The sequence below is a fragment of the Symphalangus syndactylus genome, chromosome 6 (genome assembly GCF_028878055.3).
Source record: "Symphalangus syndactylus isolate Jambi chromosome 6, NHGRI_mSymSyn1-v2.1_pri, whole genome shotgun sequence".
Lineage (NCBI taxonomy): Eukaryota > Metazoa > Chordata > Mammalia > Primates > Hylobatidae > Symphalangus > Symphalangus syndactylus.
The window spans coordinates 144,602,837-144,620,942 of record NC_072428.2 but is presented as its reverse complement, the minus strand read 5'-3'; the positions used below and the strand labels follow the sequence as shown (position 1 = coordinate 144,620,942).

The following is an 18,106-nucleotide window of genomic DNA, read 5'->3' as shown; positions in this document are numbered from 1 at the left end:
AGCCATGACAGAAGGGATAATGAGTTTGAAAGCTACACCTGATGGAAAGGCAAATCCCTTTCAGGAGGAGAAAGAGGAAGATGGAAGGCCAGGTGCAGCTGGACCACAGCACCCAAGACTGCTAGAAAAGAACTACCTGGGGCTGGCGGTCCTGACAGAGCCGTTTAATCAGCCGACAGTGGCCAGGCTGGACCTTCATCCTCCCGAAGCTGGCCCCTCCCTGGCACAGTGAGAACGGTGGGCGCCAACGTCCTGATGGGGGTGCCTCACGAAGGCGGGGAAGACAGCTGCAGACCACAGACGGCCCCAGTGAACCAACAGGGCCCAGCCCATGAGCAGCCCAGAGCAGGAGAATCTCTTCCCTGATACAGGACAGAGGCTTTGAGAAGCCCACCCGTTCCCCTTTTCCCGGATGCTAATCAAATCCCTGCTTGGCAGTCACTTTCACTGAGCACTCGAGCTGTGGACTCAATCTTTATTTTCTCTTTAATAGAAACATGGCAAAGTGTTGTCTCTACAGCCTCTTTGGCTATGAGTAGGGAACTGCAAATCCAACAGATGAACATGGAAGCAAAAATGCGCCTCATGGGAAGAACAGACAAATAACACGCTTTTTATCAAGAATTAATCCCTACAATATGTTCTGATGTCAATACAGACTCAGGGACATCTTCCACTTATCTTTCACTACTGCACGATGAAAATATAAAACTGATAGTGACCTCAAGAGGGCTAAGATCACTCAGAAGGAGAGGATTATATCACCTTTGTGCATTGTCTTCAGGCAGGAGAGCAGAGCTGTGCGTTTTGTTCGACATATTCTACAAGAGCTGACAGGAGGGCTTTGGATTGGATCACCTCCGTCACCCTACAGAGAGGGTTTGCAGGAAACCCTCCAGCCTTCTCTAGGTGCACCATCTAATAAAGGTGGTTGTTGCAATCTGGCACGGGAACAGCACTAGTTATTTTGAGCAATTACTTCTGTTTATGATTCATATAAATTTCTAACTTGATAAAATATTAGCAGTCAAACATAAATGAGAGTGTTTCACAAATATTTGATTTGCACAGTAGAGACTCAAAGTCAATGTCTACATTTCTTACCGGGGCATAAACAACTTTTACTATTGAAATGGAAGCAAAATAATTCATTAATTGCCACTTCTTCCTTCTCTTATATGGAATGTTTCTTGCTCTAGATAGCATATGTGGAGTGTGTTGTATATAATGTATAATTTAAGTGACACCTGAGAGGTGTTAAATACATATTGAGTGATAAGAATAATGAGGCTTATCCATCTTATGAAAACATTAATAAAACCCTCAGCTGGAGATTGAATTAATATTATAATAACATCGTTCTCCAACTGGGGTATACAGAATCCTTGCAGAGTCGGGGAGTATTTGAAGTCACCAGAAAAATGTGGCACATCTTCCCCAAGCTTCACTTTACTGAAGAGTATGAACTTTTTTAAATAGTAAGACACTCACGATTTATGGAGTAAATATTTTCACATGGATTTTCAGGTAGAATAGACTTAAACTTTTACCTTTGATTCTAGTGTCACCTCTCCAGACCCCTCATGTCTGAATTTTTCTTCTCTGCCATGGGGTACTTAATAAAGTTTTTCAAGCACTTTCCTTATTAAAACACTAGAATACGATAGCATTTGTTGTTCTCTCTGATTTCGAGTAATAATGGGGAAAAGTAACTTGAGTAAGTGAACAGTCTGTATTTTAAATACTTGTGGGTTTAGCACTTCAAGGGATATATACAGAAGAAAAATCTAAGGATGTTTCTAAATAAATTCTTCAATTCTTATCACTAAATTTCTCAATGAATCTGCTTGAATGCATGAAGATCGGCATTTAGCATAGTAATTGTGACTTCACAGGTGTCTAACATTTCTTTTTCTGCTCACATTCTTTTGATAAAGCTAGTCTTTGCAATAAAGACAAGACTAAACTTCAAGCCAAGACCACATACGAATTATCACAAATTTCCTATGTTTGAACTCTTAATTGATATAATTTATTATATACAATATACTATATGAATTACAATAATTCAGAGATTATTATATCATTCTTTAATTCATGCATTTGAAGAGTCAGAGACATAGCAGACCACAGGCAGTTTTATTGCCTAGGATTTTTTTTAAAGTTTTGTGTAATGGCACTGGTTTTACATGATCATCCAAATGCTGCATCATCACTTAATTGCCTCACCTCACAAATTATACTGTCAATTTGTAGAGGACTGGGGCTGCATTTTACCATTGTTCTATCTTTTTCATTGTCTACTAGCCTTGGCCTCCTAGCAGAGATTCACATACCAACAAAAAATAGCAATTAGCAAATTAATCAAGGATGCCCTTAAAGTGCCTGTGTTTGGTGAATGTGCCTTCATAGTCATTGGTCATGAAATGCTCAACCTTATAGCAGTTGTTTTACTCTAATCTCATGATTTGAGGATAAAGGTCTTTGCCTAGAAACACTTGAATATAGTCCACGCACATGAAACCAGTAGCAAATAAGCAAATCTGAAAGATTCTGTGAAACCAGTAGACTTTTCTATTGTTTATAAACTGTTGCTTCAAAATGAAAGGAAGTAGTTGACCCTCAGTGCCTGTTTCATGTCAACGGATTGCATTTTGGAGTAAACTAGCCAGCTAGAACATCTGCCTCTTTCATAGTTGTGTGTGTATGTGTGTGTGTGTGTGTGTGTGTGTGTGGTTGCCACAGACAAAACCTTAAAGCTAAGATTCCCTGCTCTCATGGATAGGACTATGTATTTTAATATATTTGGAGACAGTGTTTTGTGGTCAACTCTTGGGGCATACCCCATCGGTATTAGGGTATATGTACTAGGACCATAGAGGAGGATATTTGAAATGGGGACTGTGCCAGAAAGCCTGGAACTATGGTCTCCTACCCCCAGATGTCTACATCATGATTTGTTCATTCTTTTCTATTCAATCTCAACCTGCCCATATTGTTTTACCTCCTCCTTCTTATTTGCCTTGTTTGACTTCTTTAAGACAATGTCGATCACCATGCCAGAGTGAATTTGGGGAGGAAAGGACACTTTTCGGGCAAAGACTGTGGCTGTCAGCACAGAGAAAGGGATAGTAGATAAGTTAGATACATCATGTCACCAAAACTCTGTGAGGAGTCATATTCCTACTGAGGAGGTGGAAAAGAGGCCAGTGCAGTTCTGAAGATGACCCTGGAGAATGGTGAGGGTTCATCCCGTCCATATGGCTGTTGGGTGGGGACGGGAAATGGATGAACTGGGAATTCCACTGAATTATGGGAAGAAACTTCTTTCAATCCTGGTCCTCTCCCTCAGTGTTGCCTAGAAAAGAAGTTCTTGAAGGCGCTGTTGTAGTTCTTGTTGAAAGCCGTATAGATCAGGGGGTTAAAGAAGGAGTTGGAGTAGCCAAGCCACAGGAAGATGCTTTTCCAGATGGCAGGGATGTCACAGGAGCAGAGGGGACTGATGAGCTCGGTGAGAAAGAAGGGGATCCAACAGAGCGCGAACACACCAATGAGGATGCCCACCATGAGGGCGGCCCGCTGCTCCTTCTGCTCCCGCCACGTGTCCCCTTCTGTCTGGAAGGTGACGGTGGCGTGGCGGACCGTGAACACCATCTGGGGCTGTTTGGCAGAGTTCTTCACCTGTAAAAGACAAGCAGGAGCTTTATGAGGAGCCACCTCTGTCTACCTGCTAGGCTGAGCCTAGACACTGACAGGCCTGGATTCCGCACATCCACTCGAGGGAAAGTCTTCGATGGGTAGGTATGGAAACCTGAAGGCCTGTGGCACTCGCTCTCAGATATAGAAACCAGGCAACGGAGCTGGAGTGTTTGCTTACATCTGAGAAATGAAAGGACCAGATGTGATGAAATTGACATCATGAAGATGGACTCCCTATTGCTGTCTGTTCAACAGAGGCAGTGGCAGAAACGAGCAGGCAACATGGCATGCACAACTTAGTGGCAGAGGTACACACATCATCGAAAGTGTCCTAGGTTCCTATCAAAATCCTGTACACTTAGGACCACATTTTCTACCATCTTTATAACCTTCGGGGCTCACGTAAGTCCCCTCTATAATGTTAGAACTTTCCAGAACTTTTTCCTCTGGCATAAAGCTCCTACTGCTGTGCCCCATAGCGTATTCTACTGTTTGAGGCGGTCCAGTAACCAGGTCACCTCTCTCTGGGTCTATTCTGTGTCTTCTTCTACCCCTATATTTATGTAAAACTGAGACCCTAGTCTTTTAGTCTCCTGTGGGTGCCCCCAAGGCCTCCACAGGACAGGTTCCCACAGAATTGGACTCTCCAGTTCACTTCCTTCTCTCAAGGAGTGGAATTCCTGGGAAAGGAAGCTCTTCCTCCCTTCTGGTCCTATTTTTAGCTCTTGGGAGAACTGACATAATGAGTGTCTACTGATGAGGCAGCCTAAATATGAAGCAATCATAAATTTACTGAATTAGCAAATTAATCGATCCAATCAAAATGTGGGACAGTTTCTGAGTCAGTCATTCTCTGGTGGGTGAGACTGCATTGACATTAAATAGTATTCTTCCCCTTTCCAGCATACTGTGACTCTAGCACATTTAAAAATGTTTACACAGCTTGTTCTCAGAGAGCATATGATATTTTAGGCAAAGAATTGTCAGGTTAATCTAACCCACTTAACTAATTCTTGGCAGCATTTATAAAGTGGACTCGAAAGGAATTGCCTTACTATCATATGGAATAAGAGGTGAAAATAGGAACACTATGGTTAAGGCAATGTTAGTTGATGAATAAATTCCCAAATGTGTAGAATAGCCTTGCTGACATTTATTTGCAAAACAGTAAAACATCAATTCTGTACACTAAATTAAATTTAAAAGAAGATAATAAATAATGAAACCAATGGTCCATAATAGTGCAACCTTTAAAAACACATATAAAATAAGCACTGAAAATCCCTCTTTCTGTACCTCTAGATGAAACCAGAGTTACCTTTGGTTACTGATTTATCAATGCATATCTGGAAATGCATTTGAGGGGATTCATTTATAGAAATCCAAACCATATTTAGCTTGATTTTTCAGCATAAAGGAAAGAGGGAAAGCTACCAATTTCCTTAACAGAATTCAAACCCATAATAATATCAGGGAAGTTGTTTTCCATATTGTCCCAAGACGGCAATAAAACAAGAATTCTAGCTGGACTCTTCAACCCTCTGGAAATTCTCCTTCCCCTTGGCACATTTTTGTTAGTGACAATGGGGACACTGGTAACACTGGTCATACTTGAGACATGGTCACACTGTGGAGGCTGATCACACTGGTCACATAAAGGATGCTGGTAACACTGGAGATGCTGGCTATACTGGAGACACCATGGATTCTGATCATACTAGAGATGCTGTTCACACTGGGGATGCTGGTCACACTGGAGATGCTGGTCACACTGAAGATTCTGTTCACACTCTGAATGCTGGTCACCCTGATGACACCATAGATGCCATTCACACTGTGGATGCTGGTAACACTGGTGACCCCACGGATGCCATTCACACTTTGGATGCTGGCAACACTGGTGACACCATGGATGCCGTTCACACTGTGGATGCTAGTCACACTGGTGACACCATGGATGCCATTCGCACTGTGGATGCTGGTCACACTGGTGACACCATGGATGCTGTTCACAGTGTGGATGCTGGTCACACTGGAAATGCTGTTCATACTGGGGACGCTGGTCACACTGGAGACACCATGGATGCTGATTATACTGGAGATGCTGGTCACACTGAAGATACTGTTCACACTGGTGATGATCACACTGGTGATATCAGTGACACTTAGGACTTGATTTAGAATTTTTTTAGAGTTTAGTCATAGAACTCCAAGTTGTTCAGAAAAGCATATTTTTCTATTACCTTATGAAATGTTGATTATTTTACTGGGCCATCTTTCATGCTGCATTCAATGCCAACTCACTTGACAGAAGAAAGAGTGACACTGATTTAAAATGGCACCCCTTGGACAATAGAGTCTCCAGCTGCTAGGAGGATCTTGGTTATTTGTGGAGTTTCAGGTTTCTAATGCCCTCAAATGGTGGATTTGTTTGCTTACTCTATGGCTCTCAGACTTATGGACGCCTTAGCTCTTTGCTGTCTTCTAATCAATGATTGCAATAAAGCACTTAATTGAATCTGGACAATAACGCTCTATTAATTACTACACTCAACCTGGTCATTAGTAAACTCATAGAAAGAGAGAAAATAGAGTTAAAAAGTGAACAGCTAAGCCAAATTAATTTTTCCTAATAATCTTTGAAATGCGCATAAAGTACATACCTCACAATTTAAGATTCATATATAAATTTTTTTCTAAATGAACACTTAGCCTCATCTCCCCCAACAAACAAGTTCTTTGGGGACAGGTACATATGTGTTAGAGCTTTCATCCTTCCAAAATGATTGCATGCTAAATAATTATTTACTGGTTAATCACAAATCTGGTATGTTCTTTTATTTCATCCAACCACTCTGCTTTGCCTCTCTAATAATGTCCTAGATAATCAATGGATTACCATCAATAATGGGTATTGAAGTTAAGGTATAAAGACTCCTACATTGAAAGTGTGGTTTCAGGTGATTTGCAAGTTAGACCACACCACTGTCAGAATGAAAGATGGGTCACTGGAGCCCGATGGAACAATAAAAATGTTTAAGCTAAAAATGGCCTTACATATTAAGGAAGGCTCCACGAGGGTGTGAATAAAAACCCTCCACAAACTTAGGACAAGTCTGATTGTTCTATAACTGATAACAAGCAGACATTTTTCTTGTTTAAACCTCTTCAATCAATCAAGGACAATGCAGTTTTGGAATATACACTTGTAAACCAATTAATCTCTGTCAGCCCTCACTTCTTAAAGTCAGCCAGTTAAGGTCAGATTCACCCCAAAAAACACACCTCTGAGCACTAATCATCCAACAGAAAACCGCATTCCAGCAGAAAACCCCATCCAACAGAAAACCCCATTCCATCAGAAAACCCCATCCAACAGAAAGCCTCATTCTGAGTAAACTCCATTCTGCAGCTGATGTCAGCCTGCTGCTACTCTGACTGTCCTCCATTCTCTGAACCCCACATTGCCCCGAGTCATGGATGATGGGCATTCCACTCTGCTCTGGGAGATTGCTGACAAGCATAGCTTCCTCTCGCTATTCTGAGTCAAAGATTCAGCTTTGTCTTTCTATTTCAGACGCTGAGCAGTAGTGGCATCACCCCTGGACAGTTCTGGAGGTTCCAGTGAAGTCATTTTGAAGACCCTCCGTGGGATCCTTGGGCCACAAGTGCATTCACTGGGCCCCAAACTCAATTGCCCTTTGTGTCTGCAGCCAAGCGCATCAGTCTCAACAAGGATTTGAGTTCCGTCTAGTTTCACCGGGCTCTTATTTCTCAATGTATTTTGTTATCCTAGGATTTGTGACCAACTATCTCCTTGGATAAGTTCGCAAGGCTGTGGTGTTTGTATCATGTAACTAGATCTTTGATTGAGAGATCTACCTATCTACCATTGGGTATTTGTCTTAGATCTATGTATAAAGCTTTAAACCTCTTGCCATGAAGGTGTATCATTTGGCAAATCTTGTCATGCCATTAATCTACTTATCCTATGGCCTCTTGCTTTGCTTGTGTGTTGTCTACATGTGCAAAGTCTTGTTGCATGGGTTTTTGTTTTGTCCTGGAACTCCTTCTTCTGTTGAATACAGAAAAGAACTATTCTATAAGGCATTGGCTTGATAAGTTTCTAATCTAATTCAAGCTGGACCTGAGGGTTAATGATTTGAAGACAATTATTAGGCCAGTGACCAATTTATGAAAAAGCAATTGATCAAACTTTGCTTGGGGTCCCCTACAAAACTTCTATGAGGGCATTCCTGACTTGTCGACTTGTGAAAATATATCACTTTGCCCTATCGTTTTCCAGCTTAATGATAGTTGGGTGGACAATCATGTTTCCCCTTCTCCATCTGTTTCATCCAGGATCCTGAGACACTATTCACAAGCACAACGGTTGACCAGCCACAGTTGCCTTTTCCTCATGTGCCATGGCTTATTTATGTCCAAATCTCAATCCTCTTTTTTAAGAATTTCTATTTCCTATTTAAAATTGCATTATGATCCTAACTCTTGCAATTTTCTTCACAAATGCCAAACTTTTTTTACTTAGTGTAAAACATCTGATGAATGAAAAAGTAATAAGATATTTAAGAGAAGCTCTAGAAAAATTAGGAGACAAACATCAAATGGCTAAAAGTCAGCCTCTTTAATTGGTATTTTGAGGTCTTAAAATAAAATCCTTACTCTAAAATCGTTTCAAATACTTTGTAACCTTCCCAAACCTATCCTCTTTGCAGATCTCTTTCTTGTATTTTTCTCTTCAGCTTTATCTGACTTCCTAAATGAATCAGGCTTTTCTCAGGAAAAACACAATCACATTATAAAATTACCAGAAGAAAAATCAGATTTATAGAATTTAAATTAAAACCTTTGTCTAAAGCTAAGTTAAGAGCTATAATTAAGAAATTTTCTAGGCCAGGCATGGGGGCTCATGCCTGTAATCCCAGCACTTTGAGAGGCCAAGGTGGGAAAATCATTTGAGGTCAAGAGTTTGAGACCAGCCTGTGCAATAGAGAGATCCCATCTCCACAAAAATTTTAAAAATTAGCCAGGTGTGGTGGCATATCCCTGTGGTCCCAGCTACTCAGGAGGCTGAGGTGTGAGGACTGCATGAGCCCAGGGTTTCAAGGCTGCAGTGAGCTAACGGTTATGCCACTGCACTCTAGCCTGGGCAACAGAGCAAGACCCTGTCAAAAAAAGAAAGAAAAGAAGGAAGGAAAAGAAAGGAAAGGAAGAAAAAGAAAGAAAAATTTTCTAAACTTTTGTTATAAAATTTATAATTTTGTTAGAATATCAAACAAAATTTTTATTTTCTTGAACTATAGATATGTACTAATTAGTTAAATTAACTAAAATCCTCTTAGATAAGAAAAAATGGTAAAAAAAAAAAGAAACATAGAAAATAGAAGAGTTATATAACCCAGTTGTGAAAATTTAAATGTAAAAATAGAAGATATATTATGTAAAGTAATTTTAGAAGGCTTTCTTTTAAGGAGAGGTTGAATAAAGATTCAAAGTAAACTAAGTGAATCTGGGCATGGTCGCTCACGCCTATAATCCCAGCACTTTGGGAGGCCAAGGCAGGAGGACGACTTGAGCTTGGGAGTTTGAAACCATCATGGGCAACATGGTGAGACCCTATTTCTATAAAAAATACAAAAATTAGCCAGGCGTGATGGCGCACACTTGTAGTCCCCGCTACTCGGGAGGTTGAATAAAGATAGAAAATAGACTTCAGAAAACCTTCAAGCAGCATATTTGTGTATACCCAACAGCTGAAGTACACTCTTGTCATGTCTTTCTATAAATGGGCTTAAACCTGAATCTGGGAATTTAATAAGAAAAAATAAACTGAAATGTGAAATTGCCAGTTTGCAAAATATCAAATATGGGGCTAGACATTTCCAGATAGCCTTAGAAAGTAAATGCTATAAATCAATACAAGATATGGCTTTCCAGATAAGGCATCCAAAAGGGCCTCTGTTCTCAAAGATTTGAGAACTCAGATAAGGATCCATATATATATTAATATATTGCTAGCAGAAGGAGCCTTGAAAGAATGAACAGCTCATGTTGGCTGAAAAGCAAAATGACAACTATATACAATCTATCTAACAAAGCCACTCCAAGGAAGGTATTGTCACTCGACAATTTCTTTGTCTTTTTAAACTTCCAAGGAGAATTTTCTATAGCTGGATGTACAATTATATAATGTTTTTGTTTATGTGGGTGTCAGTATAACTACCAGTAACCCCACTACTACAGAACAACAGATCATTCCACGTACTTTAAAGTTGTCTGCAAAGCAAAAAAGCAAATTGACTTGTAGCAAGTTTTTAAAAATTAAAAACAAACAAAAAATTCAGTACAGCTATTGGTGGCTGGGCGCGGTAGCTCACGCCTGTAATCCCAGCATTTTGGGAGGCTGAGGTGGGCGGATCACCCGAGGTCAGGAGTTTGAGACCAGCCCGGCCAACATGGTGAAACCCCTGTCTCTACTAAAAATACAAAAAATAGCCAGGCATGGTGGCACACACCTGTAATCCCAGCTACTTGGGAGGCAGAGGCAGGAGAATTATTTGAACCTGGGAGGTGGAGATTGCAGTGAGCTGAGATCATGCCACTGCACTCCAGCCTAGGCAACAGAGTGAGACTCAGTCAAAAAAAAAAAAAAAAAAAAAAAAAAAAGGCTATTGGTTATAGGTTATACCAGATAGTGAAACAAGATAATGAATGACAAATTGACAAATTTCTGGCTATATGGTAAATTTTTCAAAGGCTTGAGAGAAAATCAACTTTACTTAATGAAACAATTCAAGTAGTAACAATCTTTAACAATCCCGTATGCCAACATACAACTGATATTTTCAGATCATTATCAAAAGAATACTTCTTTAATCTATGACATACCTGCAAAAGGTAGGATCTGCTTCCAAATAAAATGTGCTACAGCCCTTGTTCATGATGAGATTATAGCTGATCTAGACGTGAGAATGCCTACACTGCATGTAATTTTAAAAATTACTATAGAAATACTGATAGTTCTAGAATCTCTATGGACAAGAGACTCCACAACTAGAAAATTTAATTGAAGTAGAATGCATAAGAGTTAAGACTGATTCTTCCTAGGTTATCATGAACATTCCTTTCCATGCAAATATGAAAATACAGGGCCATGCTCTGGGTTGATTAAGGTGACAGCATAACACCTGTCAAAGAACATTGCTTATTTTAAGCTCACTGCTTAATTCAGTAACCTGGAGGCTTTGCCTCCTTGTCTCAGAGAAATTACAGGCATCAATTCAACTAGTCAACACATCTTCAGAACATTTTGTATTAGGCCTTTAAATCTTATATACCACATGTAATAAGCCCCAATGGCTAATAGAAACTATCCAGTATTTTTCTACTCATTGATTGATAATGGTTCATGGTTACTTTCTCCTTCTCGTGGTGTACCATGCATCACCCAGGAGCTCTGAAACCCTTAGACAATGAAGGGGAATCTCGTGACTGCATTTCTATAATTAAAGTGTCTTGGCTCCAGACAGAACTTTGATCCTCTAGTACTAAATTCCAATGAAACAGTGTTTGTTGATGGTATGCTAAAAAAAAAATAACAATACCAGGTTTGATATATCATAAGTAGTCCAGTCTCTCTCATAAAATTTCTAACCCAAAGCCAAGTTGTTCAATGCTTAAATTATGGACCTTTCCAGTAGGTCCATATTAAGTTGAAAAAATGAAACAAAAGGTATATAGACTAATAATTAGTATACTTCCAGAATAATTCACTTATTTAATATACCATAGAAACATCTCCTTCAGGTACTCTAAAAATGGACAACAAACATGAATTATTTGATGACTTGATGCTACCCCAAATCATTCTAAACTGAGGTCCTCCAGCGGACCTCCAGAAATAGAAGCATGGACATTGCCATTAAACCAAGGACCTTGGGACAAACGGATGACCATGCAGTACTTACAGATAACGTACCTACAGCTTCACTAAGATTGATCACCTCTCTTCTATAGTTCCTAGGTCCTTTATCCTATGCTGAATTTAAGTGTCTCAACGTCAACTGAGAAGAAAAGTTCATTGCTCTATAGGGCCATAGGTTAGGCCATTCCAAAATCCGGCTCGCCAATGCCCTCAATGGACCATACCTCCTTATGAAGAGTCCAAAGGGACAAAACTCTCTCAGAGAAGGCTCCTGAAGATAATGACCCCATTTAAACAGATAACTAGAGGTTTTTTTTTTTTTTAAAGTTGTCATAGTAAATAATGCCTACATTAGCTGACATAACATATTGTATAGCCTAAGCTCCCAGGTCACAACAATTAACCCAAATAGTCATGATGAATAGAATAGACTTCAGCTTCCTTGTGGCCAGTCATGGAAGAGTTTACCCTATAGCTACCATTTCTTGTTGTACCTGGATTAAGACAGAGGCAAAACAATCTGTATTTAAGCTAGAAGGAAAAGGAACACAGCTACCTAACAGAGACACAAGAAACTTTTGGGACTTGCTTTCCCGATCAAAGCTGGGAAGTCTTGGGTCGAGGACAGCTCCTCAACAAAGAATTGACTAAGAAGGCACTGGAACTAAGAAGAAGAACTTGGGAGATTTTCCAGTCTCTTCTTACAATATTTGTAATTATTCTTGTTTATCTGGTAGTCCTTCAGCATCTGTTGTTCAGAACTTTACATGCTTCTGCACAGCTCTGTCCTGACAGATGATTCAACAGATGATTTAAAAAATAGTATAAACTCATGTTGATCAACGTGCAATGTGAACATCACATCTCCACAGATGAAACTTCATCATTAAGGAGGACCAACAACAGTGGTGAAAATCTGGATAATCATGGAGATCTCTCCTGCAGCTTTGGCTGAATGAGGACCAACACAGGCAGACTGAGAAGAAAATGTTCCCATGCACTTAGGAAAAGACTGAGTGCTCTTTAGCCCAGAACCAGTTTTAGACTTAGTCTACTGATCAAGGGCAACTCATCTCAATCAAAATATTTTAAAATTTTCTTATCTTAGGATTTGTAACCAAGTATGTTCTTGTATAAGGTCATAAGGCTGAGGTGTTTGTGTCAAGTAACTAGATCTTTGATTAAGAGATCTACCATTGGGTAATTGTCTTAGATCTGTGTAAAAGGCTTCAGACCTCTTGTCATGAAGGTGTACTGTTTGGCAAATGGTGTCATGCTATTCGTCTACGTATCCTACTGATGCTTGCTTTGCTTTTGCTGCTGTTTGTCTACATGTATAGAGTCTTTTTGCATAGGTTGCTCTTCTAGGTGTAGGTCTGCTGCAGGGATCATACAGGAATCAAATATATGCATAGCTTCAGTATCATTGGTAGCCTAAAATTTTGAGAGTCAGAGGATTATTAATTTTGTTAATTATATATAGAATGAATAAGGATGGGAGGGTAATTAGGGTTAGAATAATAGAAGGTAAAATAGTTCACACTGTCTCTACCTCCTGGATGTCTATAGTACCTGTGTAGATTATTGGTGTTAGCCCTTCAGTTCTGAAAGTCAGGCCACCAGAGATGGACTCATTTCAGTAAATACCCATTGGAGGAACAACCAATCAGCAACAGCTTCTCATACAGAGGATGTCATCTACCCACATCTCAACAATCCACCAATCCCTGAGGCTCCATACCTCCCAAAAGCACAGTTTCAGGTCAGCATTCTGCTTTTCTCAGGGAAACTGCGCCTGGACAGCACAGCCCCCACTCACTCTAGTAAGGAAGGCATTTTTCTTTGTCATTTTATTTCAGATCTCTAGCAGTGGCTTCCTCGTCCTTTGACAAGGGCAAGTCTTATCTGTCTTGTGCTGCCAGATCCCAGCACAATGTCTGACCTAGGTTAGGATTTCATGGCACGTATTTGAATAAAACTCAGCAGATAAAGAAACAAGAGAGAAGTGTTGTGGTTTCCCTAGGGAACAGCTAGCTGGTGGTAGAACTAATTTAGAAACTTTGACGCCCACTCCCATTATCACAGAACAATCAGGAGGCCTGGTTTGTAATTAACCCTTCAACATAACATAAGGACAGAGGCAGCCCCATATTATATTTAGAGTACTGGATTATTTAGAGTCCTTTTGCTAAGCCAAGGGGCCCATTTTCAAGATCTGGGAGAGGTAGAGAGAGAAGAGAGTAAATATATATACATATATATATATACACACACACATATGTATATGTGTGTGTGTGTGTGTGTGTATCTATATAAAAAGCACAAAGATGTTATAATGCTTTGCTTCTGCTATCACCAAAGCAGAGAAATAAGAGTGCCCTTCATCCTTTTACAACAAGCCTTGGGATGGAATTGTAATTAAATTTCTCCTTCTAAAGCTGTGTTTGGGGTTGACTGTAAATCATATTTGCCTGAATAAACATCAGGGGAGAGGAGGATTCATAAAAGGAGGGGCCTTGGAGGTGACCAGTCTTCTTGTTCCTGGCCTGGAATTTGAGTGGACGCTCATACACATGGAACATCACTTCAGGTAGTTTGATGGAAGCTTCAGTGTTCTTACCCATCAGCATTCTTTGTTCAGCTTAGAAATCGAATAGATCAGAGTTTCCCAAATTCAGTACGATTGACATTTTGGTCTGAACAATTCTCTGTTGAGGGGCTGTCCTGTGCATTGTACAATATTTAGCAGCATTCCTGACCTCTCTATACTACATGCCATTAACAACACATCCTCAATTCTTTTTTTTTTTTTTTTTTTTTTTGAGACACAGTCTCACTCTGTCGCCCAGGCTGGAGTGCAGTGGCGCAATCTCGGCTCACTGTCAGCTCCACCTCCCGGGTTCACGCCGTTCTCCTGCCTCAGCCTCCCGAGTAGCTGGGACTACAGGCTCCTGCCACCACGCCCGGTTAATTTTTTATATTTTTAGTAGAGACGGGGTTTCACCGTGTTAGCCAGGATGGTCTCGATCTCCTGACCTCGTGATCCACCCGCCTCGGCCTCCCAAAGTGCTGGGATTACAGGCATGAGCCACCACGCCCAGCCCTCAATTCTTAATCATCCAAAATGTCTCCAGACAGCACAAATGTTTCCTGGAGGGCAATATTACCCTTCGCTGAGAAGTGCTGATATAGGTAAAAGAACAGGTAGCCTCTGACCCCCTGTTTTCTTCTTTCCTCTAGAATGATGCCCTCTCCCCTTTTTCCCTAACTACACCTCTGGTCCCTCTAAGTTTGACTGACTGGGGATGGTTAGAATTAGCTACTGACTCTAGAAAGCACATACAGAGCTCAGAGTGGATGTCTATTTCCCTCCCTAGACCAGACTCTTCATGGGCAAATACAACATCTCTATCATTCGCTTACCTCTTGCACCAAGCCCATAGTATGCACTTCATATGCTTACTTAAATTACTTTCTTGTTTCAGAGCCAACAACAGAAAATGGGGACTGTGTAGACTTCTGGTCTAAACTAAATGTGTGAATTAGATTCAAGGAATCTTCCTTGGTAATGAAGGGGGAGCAGTCTGCAGAATCATGAGTCACAGGGTCAGATTATTAAGAGTTAACAAAAAAACAGGAGTGGGAGAAGATGCGAAAAGCTCCCTCGCTGTTGCTATAGTGGTTGTCATGCAGTAAATACCTCTCATAGAGAGCTGGGGAATTCTCTATCCTGGATTTTTAATTTTCTTCTGCAGCTTTACTCATGTTCAGGAAGGCAGACAAGTGGTCCTCAGTCACACCTACAACCTAATAGGGCTGTGGGGGATAGACCCATAAAGTAACACCCCAAGGCAGTGGAAGCAGATAACAAATGCAGGCTCTGGGACTAGTGCAGGCAACATCTTCAGTCATACGTCAGGAGGGGAGGATGCCACAGAATGACAGTAACCTAGGTGATACCATATTTTTAATAAACCGGCTGCTGTAATTTGCAAAGAAAAAGAATAGACTAGGATTAAATGCTAACCTGCATCGCCTGACTCATGGCAGTCTTCTTATCAAATCATGCCCCCATCCCTGCCTCCCCTCCTCCTGGAACACCCCCATTCTAAGTGAGGGAAGCTGCTAGTTTTTTCCAGTGTACTGAATCAGTGTACCAAGATGCCAGCTTATTCAGATGTTCTAACGGGTGTTATAGATCCATAGAATTTGGGGGCCCAAGGGAACCCTGTAGAATGATGCAGTCCGAACTCCTCGTGTTCTGTATATTTAACAAATAACCCATTAGAGAAGGAAAATGATATGATTAGCTCTGTGAGAGGGAACATGTCAGAGCAAAGTACATCTCTGATGCTTTCTTCCACTCTCCCTGTTTACTCCCCCGACTCCCAAACACAAAAATTCCATTTTCTACAAATGGGGGGGTGGGGCAGTGGCCTGGGGATATAGCCTGTACGGATGCAAGTCGAGTATTTTTAAGGATTGCTGAGATACCCACCTCCACAGCTTCGGATATGGGTGAGACGCTATTGGTCTTCCTGGAGCCCACGCGGAACTTGGCAGCCTTGTAGATCTTCCAGTACACGAAGAGCACCACACAGAGCGGCAGGTAGAAGGCGCCTACGGTGGAGAACACGGCGTAGGAAGGCTCGCGGCTTACCTGGCACTCCTCGCTGCCCTCAGAGTACGTCTCTCCCCAGCCAAAAAGCAGCGGGGCCAGAGAGATGACAGCGGAGAGCGCCCAGGTGAGCGCGATCATGACGTTGGAGACGCACTTGCGGGTGCGGAGCGTGTATTCCATGTGGCGTGTGATGGACCAGTAGCGGTCCAGGGCTATGGCCGTCACGTTCCAGATGCTGGCCGTGCAGCAGAGCACGTCACACGCGATCCACAGCTGGCACAGCCTCCGACCCAGCTGCCAGCGGCGCCCGGACAGCTCATGCACCAGGCTCAGCGGCATGACCAGCGCGGCCACCAGGACGTCCGAGATGGCCATGGATGCCACCAGGTTGTGGGGCACGCGGTGGAAGGTGCGTACACGGAGGATGGTCGCCAGCACCAGCAGGTTCCAGGCGAACGTCGCCGCCACCAGAAAGCCCAGCAAGGTGAGAATAAGCACTCCAAAGACCGACAGCAGGGGCGAGCTGGGGCGCAGATCGTCTTTGCCAAGGCTGTGGTTGGTCTCCAAAGGGGAGGGGGTGGAGAGGGAAAAGGAGGTTAGGTTCACAGGTAAATCCATCTCCGGGTCAGGAGACCGGCCTGGGGTACTTGCAGAAGGGGTGTTCAGGAGGACTTAAGGTGGCCACTGTGCCCAGAGCCAATCCGGATGTTTGCAACCTCTGGCCAGTGGTGGAGTTTCTGGAAAGTGCCTGTGAATTTGGCCCCAATCTCCTGCTAGTGAGCATCCGTTGGAGATGGTGTGGCTGCAAGCGCGGCAGGTCTGAAGCCCTCAGAGGCTAAGGAAGCAGAGGCGAGGGGCTGCGTGTCGCAGCCAGGGCCCACCTAAGCTGTCAGGAGCCCAGGGCTCCTCGCGTTGGTGGAAAAGGCTGTTTGGCCGCCCAGAGCCAAGCATCTCCCAGATCGGGGAGAAGCTGGGTGGCCAGCAGCGTGTGGGTGCAGGAGAGGGGCTGGTGCGTCAGAGCAGTCGCTCTCACCGCGTTGCCTCCCTGCCCACCCTTCTCTCTAGGCAGCCGGCTGCAGCCTTAACTCCGTGCTAGGGAAGCCAGTTTTGGGGGGACCTGCTTTCTGGGACCTGCCTTCTGTCCCTGTTGCCCCCGCCACCCCTTCTGAGGCTACGGCTCCGGAGAGCGAATGCTGGCGCACCCACCGAGACCTGCCTTATCCAAGTGGAGATCTAGCCCTACGTAAGCCATCAGCTGATAAGGCCGTCTCTCCCCGCCTCCTAGCTCGGAGCGCGCGGCTTTGGGGCTGTCCGCGGTGCTGCTGCGCTCCCCTCGCTTGGCGGCTCCCAGTGCGCCCCACCACGTGTGGTGCTGTCCGCGCTGTGCCACCTCGCCCCGCCCCGCCCGGGAGCAGGAGGGTTGGCGCTGTCCACGGTGCTGCCTCTCTTGCCTGAAATGGGTTCGCCACGTAGAACAAGTTGACCAATGAACTTTCCTCAAAACGTTCCCCTAGCCACCCACACAGGTCCCTGTAGGGGTGGTCTGGAGGCCCTAGACACTGCTTTCTCAGCTTTCCATAAGTATTTGCTCTTCCTACAGGAGTAGGAAGATGCATGATACAATTTCAGATTCCACATCACAACAAACCTTTAAGGTGCTACCACTCATTGGGTTTTAATATAGCATCACAGAAAAAATATCCATAATTATCTGAAAAGAGTATTAAAATTAGGGGTCTAAGATAGTTTTACTAACTTTTGTTCCCTGGAAGATTTCAGCACATGATTGCTTTCTTCTTACCCAGCTCTCAGTTGCTTCCCTTAAGGGTTGTTTTCCTTAA

General features: G+C 42.6%; 1 protein-coding gene across 1 annotated transcript; it reads right to left on the bottom strand.

The window, feature by feature from the left end:
• Window positions 1-461: 461 nt before the first annotated feature.
• On the bottom strand, window positions 462-17,460 carry HTR5A (5-hydroxytryptamine receptor 5A). Its single transcript, XM_055269744.1, has 2 exons — window positions 16,143-17,460; window positions 462-3,681 (listed from the first exon to the last, which is right to left on the bottom strand). The coding sequence occupies exons 1-2, from the start codon at window positions 16,881-16,883 to the stop codon at window positions 3,349-3,351; spliced, it is 1,074 nt and encodes a 357-aa protein (XP_055125719.1). The 5' UTR covers window positions 16,884-17,460; the 3' UTR covers window positions 462-3,348.
• Between the last annotated feature and the right edge of the window lie 646 nt (window positions 17,461-18,106).

Coding starts and splice junctions, on each gene's coding strand:
- HTR5A (XM_055269744.1), bottom strand. CDS start 16,883: ATGGATTTACCTGTGAACCTAACCTCCTTTTCCCTCTCCACCCCCTCC. Junction 3,682..16,142: donor CCATATCCGAAGCTGTGGAG/GTGGGTATCTCA, acceptor TGTCTTTTACAG/GTGAAGAACTCTGCCAAACA.